Source organism: Harpia harpyja, chromosome 23 (assembly GCF_026419915.1).
Source record: "Harpia harpyja isolate bHarHar1 chromosome 23, bHarHar1 primary haplotype, whole genome shotgun sequence".
NCBI classification, from domain to species: domain Eukaryota; kingdom Metazoa; phylum Chordata; class Aves; order Accipitriformes; family Accipitridae; genus Harpia; species Harpia harpyja.
The window spans coordinates 15,405,535-15,432,221 of record NC_068962.1 but is presented as its reverse complement, the minus strand read 5'-3'; the positions used below and the strand labels follow the sequence as shown (position 1 = coordinate 15,432,221).

Below are 26,687 nucleotides of genomic sequence, written 5' to 3'. Positions count from 1 at the left end.
GCTGGTAGTGGGAAGGTGGGGTCCTCCTCATTATTGCTGTAGATATTCTGCTTGGGTCTGGCTGCCTTTTGACTTAGATGTCATGTGAAGCTCATGCCAAAGGTGGGCTTTGTATCACACAACTTTGGTTGTCTATAAGCCTGGTGTCAAATTTAGGTTCTTGAGGTAGTTGCCTCTTTTTTCCAACTAGGGAAAAAGAGCCACCCTCCTGAGATGCCTGTCTGCCTTTGCTGACTACGGTTGATAGGAATGTAGAAGGTAAGATGGATCTGTCTCTGAGGATACCCAGACCAGGCTGAAAATCTGCCTCCCCCTTCAACAGGAGGTCTTCTGTGTTTAAGATAGTTCCAGGAAATCTCTTCTGCATTCCCTGTTGAGACTCTCTTTATACCCATGTATGAATTTTACATCTATCAGGAAGCGCTGCCACTGATATTTTCATTTCCAAATTGCAAGAGAGCTCCATTAGTATCAAGCTACAGGCAGACCCATCAAACTTGTTCCGATTCCTCTATTAACAGTTCACAGCCAAAGTGTAAAGACTGCCTCCACAACTCGCCTTTATTAAATCAGCTCCTAAGTGTTTAGCTGCTATTAGTGTAAAGTGATTTTCTTGCAGCTTTAAAAGCATAGAAAGAAATCCCAAACACGTACTCTTTCTGCACTTCGAGAATAAATGTACTTGCTTTTGCATAGTATGTTAGGAGAATGCTGATCAACTTTCCAATACTGTTAATGAAAATGATAGAGCAGCTCAATAAAAAATGAACTGCAGAGCCACAAGGTCACAGTGCTTAGAGTTTTAAAATTACGTACATCTAATTTTCTCTGCTCTCCATTCCTTTTCCCTATTATGTCAACCTATCTGTCTGGTTCAGGCTTGTCTTCCAAACCCATCCCTGAAGGACCTAACTCTGCTCAAAGCTCATTTACTGGACACTGCACTAGCACAACAATGTGCTGTTAAGCTGCATAACACTGCTGGGGTGATTGTGGGCCAGTGCCAACAGGAGAAATCTATAGGAAGCATAGCTACCACTTGTTATGGTTTGGACCCACTGTATGAGAGCCAATCCTGAACTAGAAATTGTCACAGAGCTAAAATATATCTAACTAGTATTTTACAGTGGAGTAACTGTGAAGTGCTTTGAGAGCCTTTAAGATGAGAGATTGATTATTATATACTGCAGCTGGTGTTGCTGTATTTAAAGGCTGTATTTGGCTATTTAAAACTTACCTCTGTCTGAACCATGTGAACCCGGTGAAGCCTTAGATCATGTACTGCTGCATAAATGTCGACAGTGTCCTTTGAATCCAGCTGCTGCAGAATTCGGTCCAGTGCAATGAATGTGCCAGTCCTGCCAACACCAGCACTGGAAAAGAAAACAACCCAAAAGATTTAAAAGGAGATGGATCAAAGCATTCACTGTCTTCACGTGATACTTTTGTAAAGTTCAGATATCCAGGGTGAGAAGCTCATTGTTCAAATGGCATGTCTGGGACTTCAAATACTTTACGGTGGAATTTCTTTAGGAAGGAGGAAAGGATAGCAATGGTAGAGGTATCTCTGCTACTGCCCACACTGCTTTCTGTTATGGATTAACTCAGTCATCGAGATAGATACACTGAGAGACTGCACCTGACTGTAACTTCTAAACCTCTTCTCTCCACTGATGAACAAGTAGGCTTGATTCTAAAAGATCAGTTGGCTTGTGCCTTGCGGAAGGGCAGAGTAAGGCAAAGTATCCCAGAGTCCCCAGTAGCTAAAATGCTGGGAGGTGGGGTTTGGAGACAGGAGGCTGGGAAGAGGAAAGTTGACCGGTCGGTGATACAGTAGACATCTGACATGTTGCAGCACATCATGTACAGGCAGACACAGGTGGGGTCATGTAAGATACATGCCTCAGCCCAGGTAATGGGTGGAGGGGACAGATACTACTTTCAGGTAGTACCAGTGAGCATATGGCTTTATCAGAAGATACACACAGCACCACACTGCACTCTCTCACTCTGTAACCCTATATTCTGCTGCAGCTGGCCAGTGGATCATGGATCGGGCAGTCCAGTTTTGCCTTTTTTGTATACGTGTGTACGGGTGGATCACAGAGCAGAGGAAAAACTGCAGCCCTATGGCTGCCAGAGATGGCACAATAGCAGAAGAGCACGAGAAGGCAGTAAGGAGAGGGAGTCTCAGGCAGAATGGAGGAAAGGATGGATCTCCAGCTAGTCTCAACATCCATACATAGTCAGATTCACCCCTGGGTATATCTTACCTTTTCAGAACACCCCTTTGTGATTCAGATGTTGGGCCGCAACAGCAGCACACAGGCAATTTAAGAGTGCAAAAGCTTATGAGCAGTGGCAGCTGCTGACACCTTTAGTGCTCTCCAGTGGTCCCACAGAGACACAGTGGTTCCCTGAGAGTCATTTTTGGGGCATCTCGAGGGTGAGGTTGTGAGCAAGTGCATATGCCTTGGGAATGCTGCTCTGATGTATCTGGAGACTTAAGCCCATCAGCTGTCTCAGGTTCTGTGGCTGCCCATGGCCTAACAGGGATTTGGGATCTTCCCGAGGGTATGCACAAAGGCTCTGTGTCGCTGACCTTTTGCTGCTGCACATACCTGCAGTGCACAATAGTTGGTCCTGTGTCTGGGGTCCTGTTGATATAATCCCTTACAGTTCTGACAAACTGGATCAGGGACTGGGTGGTCTCTGGCACACCATGATCTGGCCAGACAGTGTAGTGGAAGTGACGAATGAGCCTTGTTGAGTCAAGCTGCTCTTCCTGTTGGGATACAAAAGTGTAGGTCACCAGAACAGACAAGAGAGGAGGGGACACACACAACATGCACCTTCAGAGCAAATGCCACAGCTGCCACCAGAGATGAGCTGGGCATGATGCAACTGTGCTACAGCAGAAGAAACCTTCCTAATTTAGCCTTGCAAGTGGTTTTAAGCCAATTAATTTTTTTATAAAAAAAGATTAACACAAACATACACTGCAGATTTTAAACTCTCGTATTGTCCATTCTGGGAGCACGGATTCAGACAGCATCTCAACGATTAGGTCTCCATAGTACAAGGAATCCTGGTCAAGGGGCCAGTAGTGATCACACTTCACCTACAGGGACACAGAAAAAGACAGATTTATTGTCCGTAACAGCTGTAAACAATGCCTCCATCCAGCACTGGCAGAAGCAGACTTCAGACCTCCTGTGCCTGAGGATGAAGGAAAAGGCAATAGCTGCATTCAGAGCAAGATGCCAACCCCCACCATGTCAGCTCAACAAACAGGGCCTGCAATGGGAATGGGCTAGGATGGGGCTGGGAAGTGGAAGTTCTCATCACAGATGTCTGTGATGGGGCGAATGGGAAGCATTTCACTGATGCCCTCTTCTGGATGCCACAACATTTTCTACACCAAGTCTTCTCAGAGCTCTGCTAGGATGAGAACTAGTGCCTCCAGTGCCCGCTTCCCCACCTCTTGCTGAGACATGACAGTGCAGTCCCACTCAGCCAGTGAGGTCAGGAGACATGTGGCTGCCTGTCCTGCATCTGCTTTCCCCATCTCCTCAAGAAAAAATGGTGAACTGAAAGGAAATATCCCCATATGTGCCACTAGATGATCACTACTTCAAGTTTGTGTAATCTTTTTACAGATCTAGTCCCTGTCTTACAAAGGGTGCAGGATGAGGTCATACCTGGGGGGGGTGGATTGCTGAGACAGCTAAATAACCTACCTACACTTGCACTCAGTAAGACTGTTAAGTGCATAAGTGGTGTCCTTGCTTACTACATCAGGGCTTATGCATCAGAGAGAATTCCATGTATTTAATGATCAACATTTGCTCTCTAGAGCTTATATTTAAAGTAGTAAGTTGACCAGAGTTGATGTGATAAGCAGGCATTTTTTGCTGGTGGTTGTCCTTCTGCATGCTCAAGGGGATTATATTAGTACTAGTGAGCAAAGTCCTGGATTAGAGACCAGAAGCACCGAGCTCTGTTCCTAACTCTAGCCTTGACACGCTGCACGATCTTGGGATGGTCACTGCATCCTCACTTCACAGCCTTAATCTGTCCCCAGTCTTTAGATTATATCTCTTATCTCTTACTGTGTATCTATCTCCTTGACTGGGGCCTTTGGCATTAGTGTGATGCAAACAATAAGCTTAAACTTTTAATAGATGTTAAAACAGTCATTAATAACAATGAAGAGTCACTGCTCACCCGGCCCTTCTCAACGCACTGGGTTACCATGACAATATTGTGAACATTTTGCTCCCATGCCATCTTCCAGAACTCATCTTTGGTGCCAGGCAAAGGGCCCTGAGTCGCTATGTATTCCCTGCGGAAATTATTGCCCTGCAAGTAAAGAGAACTCCATTAGTTTTCATAAAGGGAGAAAAAAAGATCTTCTAGCAACTGAACAAGCCATGGGGTTGCAGCCAGGACTCTGCAGCAACAATGCCCTTGCTGGGACAATAGTTTGGAGAGCTGAATTGTTGGACCTGGAACCAGCTTGGACCTGGAAACAGAAGGCTGCTTGGAGCAGAGAAAAGGAAGAGACTGCGGCAGTGTATCTAAATACTGTTCCTTTTGTGGCAGTCAAAGCTTTTCATTGTTCTATTGTGTTCAGCACAGTCTCAAGCAATTTTGGAACTACTCGGGGGTTTTGTTTTATTTACTGTTTTTAATAAATTAGCTAAGTTCTGGCTTGAAATCTGGATTGCTAAAGCCACTGCTATTATCAATCACAACTCTTTGGCAAAGGGCATTATTTTAATCTCAGCCAGTTTCACCATCCTGCATGGTGCCAACATTGTCAGGATGAGCTACAGCTCCACAATGAGGATGCCACCTGGAGTGATAGCTACAGTTGTTGTGGACACTGTATAAAACCAGTGACCTTTAAAAATGTGTCCTTGGCCAATTAGACCTGCTATCTTACATAACTATAGCAATCCAAGAATCCTTAAGTGCTGGGTAAATCACTCACAGTTAACTTAATGGCAGTCAGACACAGCCTTTCAGCACACCCACAAAATGAGTTCTCAGACTTTTAGCTCAAGTGAATAAATGAAGGGGGAGGGGAGCCTTAAGCATCCAGCTTTATATTCAGTTTTAGATGAAGGACAAATTAACACTGGAGGGAGGACTGTAAAATACCATCCTTGAGTCACTTACTGGTATGTAGCTTGCATTAATGTAGTCTGAGCAAGGGTCATCGTCCACATTGGAAAGCTTCACTCTTGATGTGTCATCTACGAAGAAATTGATTACAGGAGGCTTATGACTAGGTCTTGATTATCAGTCCCTCTCCCATTTACAGAAATGCATTTGTGAAAGGACTGGCAGCATTATTACAAGGATTTTATATAGAGGGCTAATTTAGAGGGATAACTGTTTATATTTGTACTGCCTCTTTCATCCATGAGTGCTGTGGAGTGTTCCAAAGACTAGGAGATGGATGGATGGACGAGAAGGAAGCAGTTAACATCCCAAAATTCCTCTGCTGAGTTGCACAGGATTTGTTATGGCAACAAAAGAGCCACAACAGCATCCTTCTTTGATCCTGACAGCAGTGCGCTGTACTGGAGAGCAATGCCCAGCACTGCCCTTGAAAGAGCGGTAGTACTTCAGTGGTCTGCACAGCTCCCAAGCTAATGTGTGAGCAGGCTAACCATATTCCCTGGGTAGAGAACCCTCTGTAGAGAGATACAGAATGCCTAAGCCACCAGGTCACTGATTCATGAGATAATGCCATGCTGGATCTCAGGCAGGTGTTGTTTCTTGTACATCATGGGCATGCTCCCCAGCCTGGCACGGCAGGCAGAACACAGGAGATGCTGTGAAGCTGTGCTCCAAGCACATACCACATCCAGCAGCAGGGCAGCATGTGGAACAGCAAGTCATGTGGTGTTCCTCCTAGATGCACAGCACGTTACCTCCAAAACTGCCAGACAGGAGATTAAAGGAGTAAACTCTCAATGGCAGGTCTTGCCTCAGGAGAACAGGGCTAACCTTACATGTGTGTCTTACCATGCAGAACCAGAACCACACTAGCTTTACATTGTATAGTAGGTTTGCTGTGTCCTCTGAAGAAGAAAGATTTGGCAAGGCTGTCAAAAAGCAATGAATGGATGATACCCTGTATGTAAACAACCCTACTGTTATTTCTACTATCCTTGTTATCAGCAGTGACTGAACGGCCCTAATAGCTGGAGCTTTTTCTCTCTAGACTGAACACTAGCCATTACACCTCTAGTGTGAAATGAAATTACTGGTCTGTGTGAAGCCATTCAGGGCCATACATCATCTGCCTCCAAGCACCAGAACCTGAGCTGGCAGAGGTATTTCATCTCTGACAGGGAGGAGGGAAGGGATTGGCTGCACTCTCTTTTCCACTAGGCTTGCTGAAAAAAGTGAAAAATAGCTGGTGTGATGTAATATTACACAACCAAACCTAAAACTCACAGGGCAATATATTATTGTATCGATTCTTCCCTCTGTTCTCTGGCAGAAGCGCTATGTCACATGTCTGGTTTCGACCCACATCTTTCAAGTCCTGCAAAAAAAAGTAGGAATAAAATGTGAGGTGAAAATAATTAAAGGACGTGACAACACAGGAGGACACAGTACTTATGAGCTCTCAAAGGCCACGGACAGAGAATGGGTGTTTTTTTTTTCAAAAAACAAACTGAAATTAAATAGCTAATCGTACTGGTTTAAAGCAAGCACATGGCTGGCAGGTGCTTTCCATGCTTTATCACACAGATGTGCCACACAAATGAATGCTCCTGACCTCAGCCAGATAGGTATCAGGCAGAGGCTGCTAACCAGAATATGCTATGCCAAATAAGAGCTGGTTTCTGCACTAGGAAAATTGGAGTTCGGGTGAGACTCTCAAACTTATTTGGACTTGTGTGAATAAGACAAACAAATGCAGGCCTTTCTAACCCATTGATTCAGCCAGCCCGCCCCTTCATAAAGCAAGTCCTTTGCTTAGGTTAGGATCCCACCTCATACTCCTTGGACAGGAGGTAGTTGGAGTCTGCTTGAAGTTTGGTGAAGTGTGCTTCAAAATGACTGACTTTGATCGGACTAAAATATTCAACAGGAGGAAGAAAATCACAGGATGAATCACAGTCATAATTTATCCAGTTGGTTATCAAGAAGTTTTTTTAGGTATTAATTTTTTCTTTTTACCTGGAAGTTTTCCGGTTCCTAGAAATGATTTCAAAAGAAAAAGAAACACTTCATCAGTGAGTGACCAGATGGGACTGTTCATCCATGATGCCATGTTAAAATACTGCTCTTAGAAACAAAACTTTTGATGTTACCCTTTTTGGCCCAAGTTCAGATGGACTGACAGTGGCCTGTCCCTGCGAATGCTCAGCCTTGCTGTAGGTCTCTCGTGGCCATTGCTGGAATAAAAAGGAAGGTATTCTGTTTTACCGTTATGTTCTGATACTGGTAAGAGCTGCCAATAACATAATTTACATTGGAAAAAAGTTGGTAAGTCGGAAAAAAGGAATTTAAGAGAGTCTGTTTTGATTTGTGTCTCTGATTTGATTTGTGACATTGCTTTTAGCTGTGGCACAGAGTTTTCTTGTATTTCAGTTTGGTAATAGTGATGTGGAGTGTATGCATGTGCACAGGCAATACAACTTTCTTCTTGCTCTGAAACACTCACAGCCCAGTCTATCATTACGGAAGGTGTCCTATGCTAAGACGGGCCCTAAATAATTGGTTGATTCTCTACATGCAGAGAGGAATATGTAGGTAGATTTTCAGAGCTGTAAAAGGTCTACAGCTTCCAGCACATCCACTCTGCAGACCAGGTCTCTAGGAGATGCCCAGGTTCATAGCAGGAGTAAGTGGCAGTACCACAGTAGGCTTTGGGAAAGCCGCAGAAGTGGTACTGACTCCATACGGTTAGTATCCTTTCACTGCCTTCTCCTCCTTCAACACACTTCCCTTAGAGAATGCTTTCTCTTTATGTATGTTGAGGGAAAACCATACTGGTATACTTGCAGTCCTGCTGGGTATTTAACTCACAAGAAGAAACCACACTCTATCTGAAGGTTATCTACACTAAAAAAATGCAATGAGATGTGCAAGGTGGAAAACACATCAATCTGCACTCTGTTCATGCTCTGTGTACTGAGATGGTTAGGAGTGCACAAGTCTATACATGCAATAGCAGACTTTATTTACTATTGCTAATGATTTATGCCTCTTTTTTTTGGATGGCATATAGAGGAATACACTGAATTTGTTCATAGAGCCTAAGAATAGCATTGCTAAAGGGTAAATCCATTCCAGCTAAAAGCTACGACTAGTCAGAAAACATGTTTTTTCAATGTGAAATTCTGGCATCTGAAAAGCAAATTCAAAACAAAATAGACCTAATCTTGTATCAGTAAAAGAACTGAATTTCAGACTTCCAGAGACTCACACATAATGGAAATGTTGATTTTTTTTTATTTCAGAAACCACAAGGAATTTCACATCAATAATATCATATCTCTTTCAGTCATGCAAAATGGTTTAAATTTTTCAAAGTTGAGATAGAGTATTTCACTTTTTAAAAATACATTTAAAATTCATTATTTAAGATTCATCTATAATGGGAAATATACAACTATAATTGACAAAAAAATAAGTAAAGTTTGAACTAATCTTTTGGACACTTGAGGTAATGCCACACCTTAAGATTTTTGAACTGAAATGATAAAGTCTAAATGAACAGTTTCAAGAGCTTCCAATCTACAATGTAGATGAAATGAATTTGAAACATTTCATTTTTGACAAAAGACATTCAGTTTGAATGATAAACCAGTGGTTCAGAAATATTCAGACTCCTACTGAAAACTAAAAGTTACAAGGATCTTCTATGAGATAATCCTGACTAACATCAGTAGGTATCTGAATCAAGAATATATAGATCTCTTAATATGTAAGTCATTAGTTCTATACTTAGTGTGTAAAGATGCTGGGGGACATAGATTTTTATCTGTCAAATAGTTCAGTGCATTCCTCCACGCTTTAAATATTGTATTGCTTAAATGAATATAATTCGACCTGACTTCAATAACGGAGACTGATAAAGGGACTCAACTTACCTAACTTTTTGTCTGCAGACAAATAAAGCAGTAACAGCCACTAACATCACAATCAGAAACAAGCCAGCACTCACACCTTCAATAATTCCAAACAGAGGCTCTAGAAACAAAACAGTGTATTTATATATCTTGAGGAAAAGGTACGAAGAATCAAAGAATCAGTAACTTTCAGGAGATATATTATTATCAGCTAAAGAAAATAGTTAAATATAAGGAAATGCAAGGCATTTAAACACTTAGCTAAAACCTGCCCTTGATTTTCTGTCCTTATTTTTTCCAAACATTACACAAAATCTTTGACTTCCAACCACAGTAAAAGAAAGCACAGACCCATTATATGAGAGTTTGGTTCTCTTGCACTTTGAAGCTTTCTTGGTGATAGCGTCACTGAGCGTTCACCCTTTCCTTTACTGTCAGCAGCTGCATCAAGCAATCCTCTGAATTTTCAAACTAAGGCTGGATAAGCCACAGCTCCAGCCTCATTTCAGAGCAGCCTTCAGGACATGCACAACAATCTGGTTTTGTTCCACTCCTTGCAAATAGTTCTGGATCCAGAGTGTTCTGAGGCACAATATATAATCACATGCTACAGTCATTGAAAAACAAGCCTGAAACTAACCTGCCTCTGTAGTGATCGGTAAAGAGAAGAAGGTGTCTGTAAAGAGCGGTTTAGGGAGTTCCTTTGGGTCTTCACTGAAGAGCTGTGTAAAAGCCCGTATGCTGATCCTAAAAAACCAGTACCTTTATAGTTAGAGCTCATCAGATGTTCAGAACCAACAGCAGAAAAGTAAGAACTCATTTGCCCCTTAGAGAGAACTAAAACCTTTCCACTGACCACAGACAGTTCTTAATGTGGGCACCTTAGTTAAAAACTATAGCTGGGGGAGCCCAGCTAGTGCAGGTGGAGAGCTCTCAGGTACCCTGGCAGAGGTGACAGATGGGGCTCTGGCTGCTGGCACACACAGCCTGACCGTGCCTGAAGGCAGGACTAACAGAAGCTGCAGTGGAGAGAGGACTCAGAAATGCTTCTTGGTGGGGATGTTTTCCCTTCACGTGGCTGGGCAGGGCTCTGCTAATGGAGAAATGTTACAGTTGTCTTAGTTCTCCTGCTAACCTGGGCATTTCCTGGTCTGAATTTTTGGGAAACGTGCCCTAATGAGAGCAGACTGTGGTAGGGTAGCACTATCTTGATGATGAAGAAGCTGAGAGCCATGATGTGCACTGCCTGGCAGGTGCCTTCTGTCCAATATGGTCCAGTGATCAGCTTGCAGACCTCTTGGGAGAGTGTTTGCCTGCGGGAAGGGCGTGACTGAGCTGCACCGGAGCTCACATTTGGTCTCACAGCCCACATAACTGCTGAGCCTGGTCTACACCCTACAGCTAACATGGGCCTAGCTCTGGAGCCTGGGCATGGTGCCACAGGTTAGAATAACCTCCAGGTTTTTCTAGCTTGTTCAAAAGGACTGGTGTGGGGTAGTGGTGCCAAACAGAGTGAGTGAAGCATCCTTGCCTTCTCCTGTTGAGTAGTCTTCTGACTTAGCTGACCATCTTAAGTCTTTGCAAAGAAAGATTTAGCAGCTATAAGAGAGCTGCCCATCAAGTTGAGGGAAATAAATAAACCTATTCACTGCACAGAGTTTTGTGCATAATTCATCTTATCATTCCCATGCTAGTGAAGGACTGGTTCATATCTATGGAGTGGGGGCATGGATAAAACTTTTATAAATTCACAGTGAAACACAAAGAACACCATACAACCCAGTTATTAACCTACAGAAGCTCAAGTCTACCAAGCAACCAGCCAGCACCATGCCTAATAATGTGACAGAGCACAACTACCAACATAAATCTAACCTATAAGCAGTCCGAGGCTTTAGGGGTCCATCGCAGAATTTTTGCTGATCTGGATCACACCTTCCTCCCAGATTTTCCATTTCTCCTCCAAGCTTAATGTCAAAGCTTTTATAGTCACTGTCAGGGTTTTCAGCACATCTACTGGCAAAATAATTTGTCTGGTAGATGCGTATGGAGTCATTGTGTTTGTACTCCAGGTAGGAAGGTAATGGGTGCTGCTCATCAGGCTTTGGTCCTTCACTACCTACATCACGTGCAGAGAGAGAAAGAAGGTTTAAGTATCACAGCCATTAATGTGATGCAGTTTATAGGCTCTAGCTGTTGACAGACATATTCTTATCCAACTTTCTAGCGCTTCTTGGAGGCTGCACAGGCTACCTTGTGAATACAAAGCTACAGTGGTTAGGGTACCTTGTTTCTAGTACCAACCTTGCTATTATTCTTCTGGGAAACTTCAGACAGATTTCCTCACAAGACCTCAGCAAAACTTTTCCAGATACAATGCTGCAATAGGCATGCACAGGTCAAATCCAATGCTATGACATTTTTTCCTGTGCTGTTGGTGGAATCTCTGTGACCCAGATTCCTGGATCCTACCACCAGCTACTTCAAAAAGCATGTAAAAAAAATCCACACATTGACAAGTCTACTGTATAGAGAGAAAAGCTGCAATAAGAAATGACAGGAGTCCCCTGGATGGAAACTCACAGTAATGTGTAAAAGACTCACGTAGGCAAAGCCATGGCAATGAGTAGTACCTTTCTCAAAGAGCTTTATAGTCTGCACAAACATGACAGAGTAGCCAGTGGAAATACTATCTCTGCTTTTTTTCCTAAGGGCTGATGGACAGAGAGATTAAGAAACTTTCTCAAGGGTCACAAAATATGTCCTGGCATGCCAGTAAATGAAGCCACTTCTAAAAACAAAGTATTAATTGTTGAGATATCCATTTGTTTTGTCACATATAGGTCAACTGCAGAAAGGGAGGTTTACAGGCATGCTACAAGGGCAATTTCTGTTCTGTTTTACAGTACTGTACACAAAGTCATTTTCTTCACTAAGCAAACACCACCTGGGAGATGCTACCTTTGTCTTCTCAGCATGGCTTATTGAGGTTCTCCAAAACAGTTGCCTTAGTGTTCCCACCTAACATTTCAACTACCTTTTGAGATCTGTGCACAGCAAGGCAGTTTTTTCTGTGTTCACTGCCAATGGCATTCAACCTAAGTCTCCTATGGTGGAAATTTCCTGAACATCCATGAGAGCGTAACCTAGAGTACAGAAGCTAACTACTGCTTCTGGCTGAGCTCTGCAGTTGCTACTGACTCTCTGAGGAGAAGACTGAGTTCCTAAGTCCCCAGGCTAGGGAGCAGGTGTAGACCCAAAACCTCTATAGAACTCAGCCACTAGGTGAGGAGAAGCTCCTTTGCTGTGTTAGTGATAGCTGTGTACCTCCCCAGGTAACTCCTATAGGCTATAGAGAGAATGGTATTAAATCACGACACTTACCATCAGCCTCTCTCACAACCACAGTAAAGTACTTCACAGCTCCGTTAGTATCACTAAACCAGCTGCAGTTAAAAGTAAAGTTGATGGAGGATTTGGTAATCAGCACCTCTTTTTTGTTCACTCGTATGTCTGGAGGTGGCTGAGGAGGACCTACATAATTAAACAACAACAACAAAAAAAGAAAAAAAAAAGAAAAAAGAGAGAAAGCATTATCTATGTATTTGCTGTGAGCTAGACCTAGTAAGGGAAATGCAATTCATAATAAAGCTTGGCTGACTGGACCTATGTCTCTGATTCTATTCTTTTTGCAATGAAGAAAGTGTCTTCACCTCCCACAGGGAAACTGCCAAAGGATGAAACAAGCCAGCAGTGAATTAACCATAATAACAGTGGCAGCTCCTCAGTAGGAATTCCTGCAGAAGCCCACATGGAACTGCATTAAAGTCTTGCTAAATCCATGAGATCAGAAATTGTAGCTGCTAAAAATGACACAGGTTTAAGCCAGGTATTTGGAGGCCACTCAGCACACTCACTACAGGAAGTTACCTATTTTAAGCATCTAAACTTCTGCTTCCTTTTCCAGAAAAACAGTCCTGCATCAGCCAGACACAGCATTCAAATACAGAGTACCGTTTTCCAGACTGACTGCACAATTTCCACAGGAAGTGTTCTTCGTATGATAGAAAGCTATACCTTGAACTGTGACACAGCAGAAGTAAACAGGAAAGCGAAGTATGTAGGGAAAAACCTTCAGAGGACCAGTGCAGCAAAAGTGGAGATTTTAAGGATCTACATTGCTGAATCTTGTAAAAATCTGTATTATTGCAACTATATTGCACGTATAGGAAAGCTATCAAATATGTAAGCAGGTAGCTAAACTTCAAAAGGTTTTAGATTGCAAAAAGAAACAATAATTCACACATTTATATGTTGTTTAGCTAAACTTCTTAGATCCACAAAGCCGAGCTGCAATTTTTTGTGTTCGAGATAGGGCCTCCGGTGTTAACCAGAGTCTGGGAGAGCAGCAGTGTTCAAAACAAGTAAGAACAAACATGAAACACCTAACCTTCAAATAGGACTCAGTCTCACTTCTTGTGACATGAGTAGCTAGCTCTTGCATCTGAATTTGTAGCACCCTTTGTAGTAGAGGAAGGAGATGACATGGTTGCAATTAAAAGGCAGTTGATGGGGGAAGGGAGAAGGTGGGTTGGTGACTGAACTCTGTAGCTTAGCTCACTAGCTCCCAAACCAAACATCATTTTTATGATCTAGCATTTCACACAAATGTGGCTTTTAATAAGCAGCTATAGAAGCATCCCTGAATATAGGCGTCCTGGCCATTCTGTCATTTCTGAGAAGTTTAGCCCTGGAGTGGTTCAGGCCTCTGCGTTGTGCTGTGCCACTGAATCCAGAGGTACTGCAAAAATTGGAGCAGGTCTAGGGCCAGCAATGGCAGGCTGTTGACTGCGGTGATGCCTGCCAGTGCAGAGGCACGAGCAGATGCTACTGCTACCCTCCACTCTGCAGCCTATGGGTGGAGAAATTGAAGAAGCTGTTTCAAAGCACATGCTATGGAAATCTGTGATCCTCCCTCAGGTATAACTCCTACAGGTGATTTGGTCAGGTAGCACCTCAGAAGAATGTATAGAGAGCCCAAAGAGGACCCAGTGCCACAATCCAATGTCCTTACTGATGGATATTTGTGCTGAGGATGGCTACCATCTGTGAAGGGAAACAGCTAGGCACAGGAGGCCAAGCAGCAACCATGAAGACAATTAAAGGTGTGTGATGATGAGGACATCTTTGATGCTGAACATCAGAGTGACAGGATAATTTTTCATGTTTCTCAGGCTGTATATTTTGCACACGAGCCAAATAAGCGGGTCTGGCAATATAATGAGAGGCAATATAGTTAAAATCCTGCATTGTCTGTCACAACAGGGACCAAAGGGTAGGTTCACTCTATTTTGGCCACCAGATTATGAGTGCCACACATTGGCAATTGTGGAGTTCGGAACTCCTTTTGCTGTCTATCCAACACAAGCAACTGCTTATTGCTGCTCACTACCTCCCTTCACAGCAACTCTGAATTCCACTTACGGTCAATCATTGTGATGGTGCTGTCTTCAACTACTTCACTCGTCATGTCTGCAGAATGCACCTTAATGGACACGAGGTATCGCTTGTGGGGAACCAGAGTCATGATATTAAGCAGAGATTTGTCTTTTTCTATCCTTTTAGAAAATTCCACTTCACGAGTGTCCATTTTTTTGCATTCGACGCTATACCCATCAAAGTCAGAATCAGGAGGAGTCCAGGAACACGCAATGGCAGTAGAGGTCTGGGGCCGACAATGAAGACTTTGTATCTTGTCTGGTTCTAGAGGAATGTTGAGAAGTTGAAGCTCAGTGGGAAAAGGGAAAAGCATCATACACCCTCTGCTCACCCTATGGCCCCTAGATTCTGCATCAACTGTTTGATCAGAGCCAGAATTCCCACCTCTTCTGCAAACGTGTGCTGCCTGATTATTAGGCAAGGCTGTCTAACTCATTTTAGCCATCTGAAATTGGATCTAGTGACATCAGCCTCATCGGGTTTGTGAAGCTTAATTGATTAGTTGTGAAAGAAAGCAAACAAAACTACTTGCTGAAGTCTTAACAAGAACAGCAACACTGCAAAGCAATGGATTTCTAGAACTCTGTTACAACTTATTTGGAGGTTACATGTGGTCAACAGTATCAGTCAATACTGATACTGTCAATTCATGACTGATCTGGTTTCCTGGGTAGCACGTGGTGTGTCCATATTACTAAAACATACCACAGAAGTATGCTTTATCCATGTAATATTGGAGCACCATTTACAACATGTAACAAAGATGGGATTTCACATTCACATGGCAGACATCTACATTAAAGTGATTAAATACAGGTGAAAGAGGTAGCTATGCTCTCATTTTAATTAATATGCTGAATGAAGTCTAAACAGCTATTCATCTTACTAAACACAGATGTCAGTTTGGAGCTGAATCCCACCCCAAGTGACATGAGGGTTTGCCAAGGCTCAGTTATTTTTACAACTCCAGTTCACTTTTTCAAATCAGCCTGCTACTGAGATTGCTAGAGACAGCTAGAGATGATATGGATCCACAGACAACGACAGAAATGCAGAGTGGTGAAACACTCTGATTCCAGTTTCAAATCTAGTACAGCAAGGAGGTTTCATTCATCCTTCCTGTCTGATCGTTAAAAAACATTTTGATTATTTCAATATCCTACTGTCAGAGAAGTTTGGATATTCAGCCTTATTTCACCCCTGAAACTGATAAATTCAGGCTCTGCAACCAAACAGCCCCACTCTGGATGTGAAGATTGTAAATGTATGTCCATTTTCAATCTTTAAACAGTTGACCTTGCACACAGCAAGGGCTTAGAATCTAGCTGAATTCATCGCCATCATTCATGAATTTATTAATGGAAATTACTGACTGCAAAAGGAATTAGTAAGATTTAACAGTTTTGCATCTTCTCCAGCTGAGTGTTAGGGTGTAGTGGAAATCGTTACTTACTCGTTCTTACACTTGCAGACTGTGACTGACTGTATGTCTTCCAGCTGTCGCCACTGACAGTTCTGACACTGAACTCATACAGTCTTCCTGGTCGCAGGCCATAGATGATGCGTACTTTAGATTTGCTGCTGCTGTAGGGATTGAATACTGTGAGGGGATCCTTTGGAAGCCACTGCAACTCAAAATCATCATAGTCTGTCCAGTCTGGAGGACCCAGCCACGTGATTGATAAAGAAGTGTTTGCAACATCAGTAAACGATACAGTGTTAGGAGGGCTGGGTGCTAGACAGAAAGGGGGAAAAAAAGTAAAAAAAAAAGAGATTCTTAACAAATTTTTACACAAGACAAATAAGATGAAACATGCATTCTTTTTTTCATGCATCACAAAGTGGTTTATATTATCCCGTGTACACAGCCAGTTACTGTGTCTGTGCTGATGGTGGTGACTTTCACAGACATTACATGTTACTGAGCCTTTGAAAGATAAACAGTGCTGAACAAAATCACACTCCCATTGGCTTTATACCCTTAAGGATATCATTTATCTATACACCTTCAGTGACTCTTATAATAAATACTCCCTCAGAATGAGTCTGTTGCATAGTTGTGAACTAATATGAATTTTGACAGATGGGACTAAACAAAAATCCCAAAGCTTTTGTGTCTTTTACCTGTTCTTCCTTCAGCATTTGCTGTGTTGGTCAGGTCACCACTGTGAGTCACTACAACTAGAGTGTACTTTCTGCCAGGAATGAGCCCCTGGAAATGCCACTCTTTCAGGTCTTTCCTGTGCCATGTTTCTTTCTGTGTCCCATTTGGGTTGTAAAGATTCAGCTCATAGAAGTCAACATCTCCTGCTGCTGGACCCCAGGTGAACCACAGACTGTCTGTCATGTTTCGGTTGGATGCCTTAAGACCAACAACTGGGGCTGGTACTGAAAAAAAGGGGATGAATATTACTTTATGTAGAACATCCTTAAGGTGAGGAGAAGCAACAAGGTCAAGCAGACCTTACACTTATCCTCTAATGACAGCCACCACAGCTGACCAAAAAGCCAGGAAGCATCAGGAAGTATATCTCAATGGTTTCCTTTCTTATTTTGAACTGCCACTGTCCCCAAAAGAGGCTGAAATGTTTATAATAGATAGTTTTGCAAATGTTAAGCAGCTTTTTCCCAGTGTTTGGAAACATCCAGTTCTAAGGTAGCTGAAGAAAGTACACCACTGTCCAGAGGCAGTCTTACAGAGGGGTTACTATATGGTGCCTCAGAGGATAAAGAAAGGTTTCACAGAGTGTCAGGGCTGCTAGAGTTGCTTAGGAAACTCTGCTTCCCACGTGTGGCTGAACAAACATAGAGCTGCAGCCAGAGCTCCCCATGGGAAACAAGTTTTATTTCACTGGTAGATTGTCTACCCCATTAACCCTACTTGCTTTGCCTTTTTGTCTTTTCCACTCATAGACCAATACTGCTTTTAGGATGAGAGACAGCTGTTTTCTTTTAAGGCTTAAGCAGCATACCTTGGGATGTCCTTCTCCTGACCTGAGTACCTGAGAACTATTGTAAAGGTCTTTGCTTCATTCTTCCTCTTATAACCACATAATTCAGAATTTACCTTCTTATTTGTCTAATGCTTTTCATGTATAAGAGCCAATTTTGATATTCCTAATAGTTGCTCTAATCTAGCATGAGCATTAGACTCAGACCAGCTCACTGGTGTCGCCCATGAGCACCACACTGGAGACAGATGGTTTTCTTAGATGTTCTTGCCTGTTCTTCCAAAGACAGATGACTCATTAGTGAGGTCTCCGCTGTGGGTAACAATCACCATTCGATACATCCTGCCTTGCCGCAGGTTCTGGAACGAACACTGCTGGAGGTGCTGCTCTCCTGAAATCCTGTCATGAAGGGACTTGTCTGGGTTGTATAGGAAGATGTCATATGAATCAAGCTCCCCTTGTGACGTGGTCCAGCTGAAGGACAGTCGGTCAGTGGTGTTCTCTGTGACCTTCAGATCTGTGACAGCTGCTGGAACTGAAAGAAGGATGAATGCAAGAGTAAATATCAAAGTGTCCAGCCACTAAGCTGAACCTTTAATAAAGTAACAACTCATCGCTGGAATACATTTCAATTAAACCACAAGTAGCTAAGTAATGTCAACAGCAACTTTCAGGAGCAAGGGGAAAGCCTTTATGAGGTGCCGCTGAGTCTCTCCAATACAATGTTTGTATTTCCCAGCAGGCCTGGTTCTCCACCCTGTGCTCACACAGAATTGTCCATTAGTTTCTACAAGAAGCTTTAATTGAGTAAAGACTGCAGGACTTGGCTCTAAGTTGAGGTGTGTGTATTCATGTCAAATCCTGTGCTAAGAGCCTTGAGATTGTGAATTAAAAACTTGATGACAATAAAGCATTCGGGTAGTTCCATAACAGATAGACTGAGGGAAGCATTCAGCACTTTGGTTTAATATCCTTATTATGAACCACAGCCACATTATTATGACAACAAATTTCAGATTCACATACCAAGCACATACAGCAGGAAAAATGATGCATAAATATCTGGAGTCTGTTCGTATTAGAATCTTTCCAGAATCAAGATATACAGATGATTCATGTATTTAATGATATCTGACTGAGGGAACTATAAATAAACCGAGATGTTCTAATTACCTGTTCGGCCAACAGTTTCTGCTCGTTTACTGAAGAGCCCGCCACTGACTGTCAAAACTTGTATTTTATACTTCTTGCCGGCTAATAAATCTTCAAATTTGTGCTGTTTGGCAGTAGCTGGCTCTGATTTGTTGCTCAGGAGGACTCCTTGCTCATTCAAGAGCAGAATGTCATACCTTTCAGCTACACCAGGAGCTTTCTGCCAGGTTACTAACAAGGAATGACTGCTGTAAGCATGATGGGCTAATAATTCCTGGACAGAGGCTGGAACTGGAAGCAACAATTAAAGGCAGGACATTACCAGGTGAAATATGGACCATTCAATACACAACTGTGAAAAGAGTAATTAATAGAAAATATCTTTACACATTTGCATGTTCATTGGCAGGAAAAAGAATGTCTGTGCATGTGTTTACCCAAGCAAATAATTCCTAGACATAAGTACAATCAGATGAAGTTACAGAGCATCATGGAAATCTGAACTGGGCATGGAGAAGCAAAAGATACATATAATTATAGTGAAAAGAGGGAGAAGGAGAGTCAGATGAACTGACCAAAACAGTTAAGAATGACATGTGAAAAAGAACTGAAAAATAAAGAAGTGGTAAATTGGTGCAAAATAGTGGCACAGAATAGAAAACATTAGCCACCAGCTGTTGCACAAAAGTCAGGGCCACAGCAAACACATGCAGGTGCTAAACAGAGAAGATGGATTAAAAACAAGGTGTTCCACTGTTTTGTGTGTTCCAACACGCAGTATATTGGGGCAATACATTATCTAACAAGCCTTGACCATGCAGTGGGCTCTGCTAGAACGCAGTATTTGACTACATGGAGCCCTGCAGATGTATACGTTGGATGGGTACAGGCACAGGACTGGGGAGGAATGGAACTGCATTCATCCTGTGAAGGCACACTTTGGGCTGGGGACTTGAATTCCACACACATTCACCCAGGTAAAGCTACTCACGTGACAGATCTCACTGGTATTAACAGACCCATGCCTAAGTGTTTGCAAGAATGAGGACTCATGCTCCTTTGAGATAAAAGCTTCTCAGGAGTCTGGGTGGCCCCATACCCAATGGTACATTCATAAACGTAATTAAATAAGGGTCAGCTTCTGGGAAGACATAATGCAACTTGCTCCTTGTCTCAAGAGAAACGTACGTGTTCTCCCAAAAGCTGCTAAGCTGTTGTGCAAGGTGCCACTGTTAGATTGCACCACCACTCGGTACTGCTCCCCAGCTTCCAACTTGTGAAACATGTGCTCAGAGACGTGTTTGGAGACACTCTGGGAATCAAGCTGATGGTTTTGCTGAAATATAGTCACTGTGTAGGAATCAACATCTCCACCTCCAGGAGTCCAGCTCACTTTCAGGCTGTTTGTCATGCCGTTAGGTGACACATGAATATTTCTGACCACACTTGGAACTGGAAAAAAAAGGGAACACAAAGGTACCTGCTCACAAATTTCCTGTTTGATTCAGACTTTTTAATGCGTACTTTTTTATGGCCACAGCAAATGATTCAAAGAACAGAGAGCATTTACAGGTACAAGTAATTTCACACGTGGGTAAGCACAAGTAAAGCTGAAGACATTTGTGTAGGATTGTGCCATTTTAGAAAAGCAATTGTGTGTGTTTACAGGAACAAAAGTAAAGAAATTGTAAGTTAAACAGAAGAAAGTTTCTATGTGGATAACCTCCCTCTTCTCCAAATGATGCTTTAGAAACATCTCAGAAAATCAAAGCTCTTTATGTACACTTAGTTAGTTAGCTGTTTTGCAGTTATAATCTCACCCATCGATTTAGGGTGGGTAAACAGAGGCGTAAAATAGCTTAAGTGATTTAGCTGGAGATACTAAGCAAACAACTGGCATGCCTGGGAATAACAGAAACCCAAACATTGACATCTCAGTACCATTTCTATGCAACAAATCAGATTATCTGCTAACGATCAAATATTGGTAGCTATGGCCTTTGTTTATTAAGCACAGATCAAGCTGGCTGAAGTACAAGTGTGATTTCCAATGAGATCTGCTGTCTTTGTGCCAGTGTTACAGGAGCTCAAATAAGATCAGGGTTCACCCTTGATTTTCTGTGCCTCATTCTTTCTTCTAGAGAAGCTTCAAGACATTTTAAATACCACATTATTTCTTACTTGTCAGGCCTTCTATGAAAGTAGCACGTTGTGCATCTCCACTGATGGTCAAGACAAGAATTTTGTATAGACGTCCTGGAGTCAGAGCTGTGAACCAATACTCCTCAATGGTGTTCCCAAGGAAAATGGGTGGGAAGATCTTCATATCATTGAAGAGGAGCTGAATCTCGTATTTATCAACATCTCCCTCAGCCTTTGACCAAGTTACCTGCAGATCTTCTGTACTCCTGTTACTAAGAGTCAGCTCCTTCACTGACTCTGGCACTGAAAAGGTGAGAAGAAAGATAGGAAACTTCTCAGTACTTATTACCAGATCACAGCAAAAAGATAGCAGCTCTGAAGCCATGCTCCTGAGCTAAGACTTTTCATTCAGTTCCTTAAGAAAAGCAGGAGACTGCACTTATTGACAAGGGTTGCTGTTTGTGGTTTGCACCATATCTAACACTGGAAGGTCCCATTTCAGGACAGGGAGTCCACAATCTATCAGCATAAAAATAATAAACGAATAATAACGGAGCCTGCAGGGAGTTTGCGTAGCCAACAAAAATTGAGTACGACCTGCACGTACAACAAATGTGGTGCAAAGACACCTGAGCTAGTGGAGACCCGAGGCAATCTGCCTGTGTGATGCAGCACCACACTGCGCAGTTCCCAACTCCTGCCAGATGCAGGTCAGTTATTTTTGCCCAGTGCTACATCTGTGTTAATGAACTCGGTTTCTTAGCATGACTCATTAGCTTACATGTAGCGCTAGGTGAAGACAGGCAGATTGCATCCACATCCCTGCTGGCTCACAACTAGCCACCTTACCATTCTTGCCCCATGCTCTCCAACTCCAGTTCTTGGGCTAATTTGAGTAGAGTGAGGTCTAGCCTATCTTCTTCCTTATACATTTCCATGACCAGAAAAAAATGTCTTGTACATTCTGGCATAGTTTAAGCATAAATACTAAGCTTCTGTCAAAATCTGTACAACTGTTTTTCAGTTTTCCATGTTTCAAGATTTGCTTTCCAAGTTCACTATACAGGTCTCCTCTTTCACCTTCTGTATGTCTGTAACTTAAACATTGGTCATAAACTAAATACTGCTTTCCAAACCTGGAATGACACACATTCAAAGAGTCACACTCAACATTCTATGTTAAAATCATATGAGATTTTTGAGCCCAGCTATGGTAAATAGAAAAAAATCCTGGAGTGTCTCAGGATGTTTCCAGGGTGTTTACTTACTTGTTCTGCCATAGACCCTTTCACTAGTTTCATATTTCCCACTCCTTGTGATGACCGTGACACTGTACTGCCTCCCTGGGACCAGATTAGTGAACACGCATTCATTTTCATCCTTTGGGACAGTTTTTGTTTGAATGAAGTCATTGTTGTTCTTGATGATCACTTCATAATTATCAAAATATCCAGAGGCATGTAACCAGGACACCTTCAAGTAGTCACTTCTGGCTGAATTGCTGACAGTAAGTCCCTGAACACCTGAAGGGACTGAAAGAAAAAACACAATTGAAGGTTCAGAAAGCAGTAACTTCCTGAAGTAAAAGGAGCTGCTGTAGTGGACTATATTTGTGGTAATTACCAGACTTTTCTGAGGAAGTTGCAGAAAGACCACAATGTGGATTTAAGCAATACCCTACCCTCTAAAATAGTAACTGCAGTTTCCAGGCTGCTTTACATCACATGACAATGGTTTGCCTTTCCAATTTTTGGTCTTTTGGAACTTGGTCAGTTTTGCTTGTAGCAGTGAGTTGCACAGGTTCACACTAATCCTGAATTTGCTTCTCCTAATTTAAATGGCTGTCCCTTGGATTTTCACTTACATCATGACAAGAATAAAATTGCACTAACTTGGTACTCTTTGTCATTTTAACACCCCTTACTATCTTTCTTTTATTCTACTGGTTACCAAATGTAAAGTCTCAGTCTTTTCAGTCTTTGTGGAAGTTTTAAAAAGTTTTCCATCAGCACTGCCACCTTTGTCTGAAATGTCTCTGTTCTTGTTATAATCTCCTTGAACATTGCATGACCAAAACCATAGACACCGGTGTTACATGACCAAAAGCAACAGACATGGGTGTTACTCATTTATGTGACACCTTACTAATGTTTTAGTAGTTAGCCCATCCTATCCTGTTCCTTCAGTATTTGAGTAACTTTTGGGGGGATGCTCTGCAGGATATACTTGAAGAGCCAAGTAGAGGGATTAAGGGCAGGAAAATGCATTTGAGCCAAAACTGGTACATGATTTCTGCTCTCACAAGAACTAACATATGACTTTTATTCATGCTAAAGTAATTTTGTATAACATAAAGCAGCAGTAGGGGCATAAGAATAAAACTAAGTCTGTAAAGCTGTAATTTTATAGTTTGACCCTCCAATCCCCCATCCCAGTTTGGTCAGATATTGATAGATCATTGATAATGGCTATACATAGTGGTTATGGTGACTGGATTTGCTCAGAGGCTCTCTTTACCTGTTCGTTCCTGGCTGAAGGAATAGTTTTCATACTTCCCACTCTTCGTGGTTATCATCACATTGTAAAGTGTCCCAGGAGTAAGGCTGCTGAAGGAGCATTCACTGAAGGATTTGGAAATGGTGAGAGTCTGAACAATCTGGCCATCGTGAGAGAGTGTTACCAAATAACTGTCTACATCTCCAGAAGCTGGCAGCCAAGAAACACTGAGGTAGTCACTGCGACCTGAGTTATTTACTGTTACTCCAGTCACGCTGGAAGGAACTGTGCAACAAAGAGGAAAAACCAGAAGAGCTTTAACTAGCCAGTTCCTATTGTTGTGAGAATGCCTGGAATGCCACCCTGCAAAATAAGCAGTCTGGGACTCCTGAGAAGCTCTGCACTGACTCCGACTCAGCAGCACTCATCTGCTTTTTTGAATACAGTGAAGGAAATTGTCTTTGGTGGCATGATCCCAGCACTTCTAAAATCCCGGAAGATGAGTTATCCTCTCAAATTGCCATTCATCAGTAATAGCAATAACTACTGAGGCTTGTATGAAGCTGAGGCCCATAGCAGAATGTGTTTCATTTACAATGAGTTCTCTGACGCCTAGTGGCCAAAACATGAATGCAATTTGTTTTTCAAGCCAGCAAGGTGAGCAAAAAGGCTCCATATTGCCAGAACTGACATCACCCAGGTATGAAACTATCAGAGTTATCACAGGGGCAGACCTTAATCATAACGAACTGCCACATTTTCACTGGACTCTGATGCACTGAACTGACTTACCTCAGTAGAGGGGCTGGCCATCAGCTGTCAGAGTCAAAAAAATTAGAACATTTTACAAACTATGTTTATGTACTTTAAGCCTTTTAGTGTTATTCTTCTCCAATTGTTTTTCTTTTCTTTTTTTTTTACCTGAGAATAGTTATTTTCAAGGAGAACATTGGAGCAAATTGCAGAATGCCTGGCCTTTGCCAAATTCACATAAAGGGTGAAATTGCACTGTGTTGCCAATTTTTCCCTCTATTTAAATATCCAAAGGACTGGTATTACATTTCATGAGTCATTAAACTTACAGAATTTGATGCAATAGTAAATCCTGTCCTACGCAGTATAGAAGGGCCTCATAATGAGTAATTTAACCCTGGTGGACATTCTTTAATGTTGGACTGGAGAAAAAGAACAGGTTATGAGAAACTGAGACACAAATTCTGCCCACCATCTTTAGGCAGCTAATTTGCACACCTAAGTAAGGAGCAATCATCCCACGCTACCGTCTAGTCAATGGAACAAGAAAGTCCTTTCCAAGGAGTGATTCACCCACCACAGCTGTACATCGCTCTCAGGGCATATTTTTGTCTTCACTACAGAGTGATCCTGCTGTACAGCGTTCCTGTTGTAAGCAGAGCAGTTAGCTCCCTAAAGCTACGTTAACATGAATCTGGACCCACAGTGTGCCTGAGGTCACACAGAGGAATTATATGGCTTAAACTCCTGTATTTCTGAATTCTCAGTGCAGTGGCTTAATCACAAGACCATTCTCTCTATTAAATTCAGCTTTTAGGAACTCACAAAAGACTTGCTGGAGTATTTTCCTTTTTACCTGTCCTCCCCTCTGCGATTGTTTGCCTTGAAGATATCCCCCCGCTGACGGTGGTGACAACAACTGAATAGAGTCCTCCAGGTTTCAGGGGATAGAAGTGGTATCTGTTGGTTTCACTGGGAACAGTCTCATTTTTAATAACAACGTTCTCGTGAATCAGTAGCACTTGGTATGAGTCTACATCTCCCAGCGCTCTTGTCCAGTTAGTGAACAAGCTGTTGGTTGATCCCTGACTTGCCACAGTCAGACCAGTCACTTGGGCTGGCACTGCAAAGAAAATTGCCATCATGTTACTGAGGAGAAACAAAATAAACCAAAACAAAATCCCCCAAATAACCCAAGTTTAGTCACCCTGAGGAAGTGCATCAAAAGAACATTCCAATTTGCAGCCAGACTCAACAGGACTAAAAATAATCTAACTGTGGACTGCTTCCTGTCTGATGGGATGTGGTCTATGGGAAACTATCTAAGGCACCAAAAGGTCTTTCAGGCTTTAGCACAGCTTTTCTCAGTCAGACCAAAATGATTCAAGATCAGGGAACTGGAAGAGATGGCATTTTATAAATACCATTAAACAAAAGCCATCAATTCAGGAAATCACTTGGGTTTTTGAAGACTATTTCAAATACAGTCTGTGTCTTTCATTCTCTCTTTCCTCTCCTATTCCCTGTCTCTCATTCTTATTAAATGGCAAACTTGTTTGATGAAGATCATCTCAGGCACAGTCATCTATACCTCCCAGAAGTGTCTCACCCTTTAATTTTGGGGGTAACTAAGACAGATGGTTTTGGTTTTACTTTTTATGTCAGAAGATCTGCAGGATACTAACTTTTCTAGCATCAAAAGATGAATTAATTGTTAAACAAACATAACATTTATCTAAGTATAAGCTAGTGAACTTACTTAGCCAGACCAAAAAGGAAGAAGAAAGAACAAAAGGAATAGAATATCTAGCACAAATTTTACTCCCAATTTTTTTTTTTGACAATATTTGGTCAAAGCAAGGAAATACAGTTACTTCTTCCTAAGTATTTCTGTTTACATGACCAAGCACAACTGAAATTAAGAACACTTTAACATTACAAAATGTGATCGCAAGCTTCATCTCTTGTTTTATATGAACCTTTTTGCACACATAGTACTGGATTAGCAATCATTAACAAAAGCTAGAAAATTACACACATAGCTGAAAACAATGTAATGTTGATAAAAAACTGAATCAAAAATCCCACCTGTTTTATAATGCTGTCATAACATAGTAAGCTCCAACAAGACACAGAAGTGTCACGTTTCTGGCCTAAAGGCACTTTTAGTGATACCTCAGGCTTCACCAGAAGCTGACCAATCTGGGATGCATGTAAGATGTATTTCTGTCATGTTTACAGCAGTATTTTGCAAGTAAAGCTTGTAAGCTGTCCTACTGCAAAGAAGATTCAGAGGTTTGGAATGCTTATTAAGACCTACGTTCAGATTCATCGATGTTCATTCTTTATCACTTTGAATGCAATGCTGACACATTATGCCTGCCTGATGTGTTTTCAAGCATTGATTCATACTAGTGAAGCGGGACACTGTAACCTTTATGCCTCAATAGGCCTCCTAAAGGGGCACAAGGCAGAAGGAAGTGAAATCCCAGCTATCTAATCACATAGCAGAGAAATGAAAGTGTAAGTCAAACTTTTCAGGCCTTGGAAGGAGTTAAAACGTTTAAGTAAGGAACACTATCAAGCCATA

At 42.1% G+C, this 26,687-nt stretch overlaps 1 protein-coding gene across 4 annotated transcripts in view; it reads right to left on the bottom strand.

The window, feature by feature from the left end:
• PTPRB (protein tyrosine phosphatase receptor type B) overlaps positions 1–26,687 on the bottom strand; it is a 63,753-nt gene that overhangs the window by 5,161 nt on the left and 31,905 nt on the right. For all 4 annotated transcript variants that reach the window (XM_052774638.1, XM_052774635.1, XM_052774636.1 and 1 more), the window contains 23 exons: positions 24,954–25,220; positions 23,366–23,629; positions 22,117–22,380; positions 20,888–21,151; positions 19,895–20,158; positions 18,728–18,997; positions 17,826–18,089; positions 16,728–16,991; positions 16,057–16,338; positions 14,589–14,867; positions 12,489–12,638; positions 10,980–11,223; positions 9,745–9,851; positions 9,126–9,225; positions 7,341–7,424; positions 7,207–7,224; positions 7,020–7,101; positions 6,475–6,565; positions 5,185–5,261; positions 4,228–4,362; positions 2,999–3,121; positions 2,622–2,785; positions 1,238–1,373 (listed from right to left, as the gene is read on the bottom strand). In XM_052774638.1, coding sequence (XP_052630598.1) covers positions 1,238–1,373; positions 2,622–2,785; positions 2,999–3,121; positions 4,228–4,362; positions 5,185–5,261; positions 6,475–6,565; positions 7,020–7,101; positions 7,207–7,224; positions 7,341–7,424; positions 9,126–9,225; positions 9,745–9,851; positions 10,980–11,223; positions 12,489–12,638; positions 14,589–14,867; positions 16,057–16,338; positions 16,728–16,991; positions 17,826–18,089; positions 18,728–18,997; positions 19,895–20,158; positions 20,888–21,151; positions 22,117–22,380; positions 23,366–23,629; positions 24,954–25,220 — 4,193 coding nt within the window. The remainder of the gene's footprint in view (positions 1–1,237; positions 1,374–2,621; positions 2,786–2,998; positions 3,122–4,227; positions 4,363–5,184; positions 5,262–6,474; positions 6,566–7,019; positions 7,102–7,206; positions 7,225–7,340; positions 7,425–9,125; positions 9,226–9,744; positions 9,852–10,979; positions 11,224–12,488; positions 12,639–14,588; positions 14,868–16,056; positions 16,339–16,727; positions 16,992–17,825; positions 18,090–18,727; positions 18,998–19,894; positions 20,159–20,887; positions 21,152–22,116; positions 22,381–23,365; positions 23,630–24,953; positions 25,221–26,687) is intronic.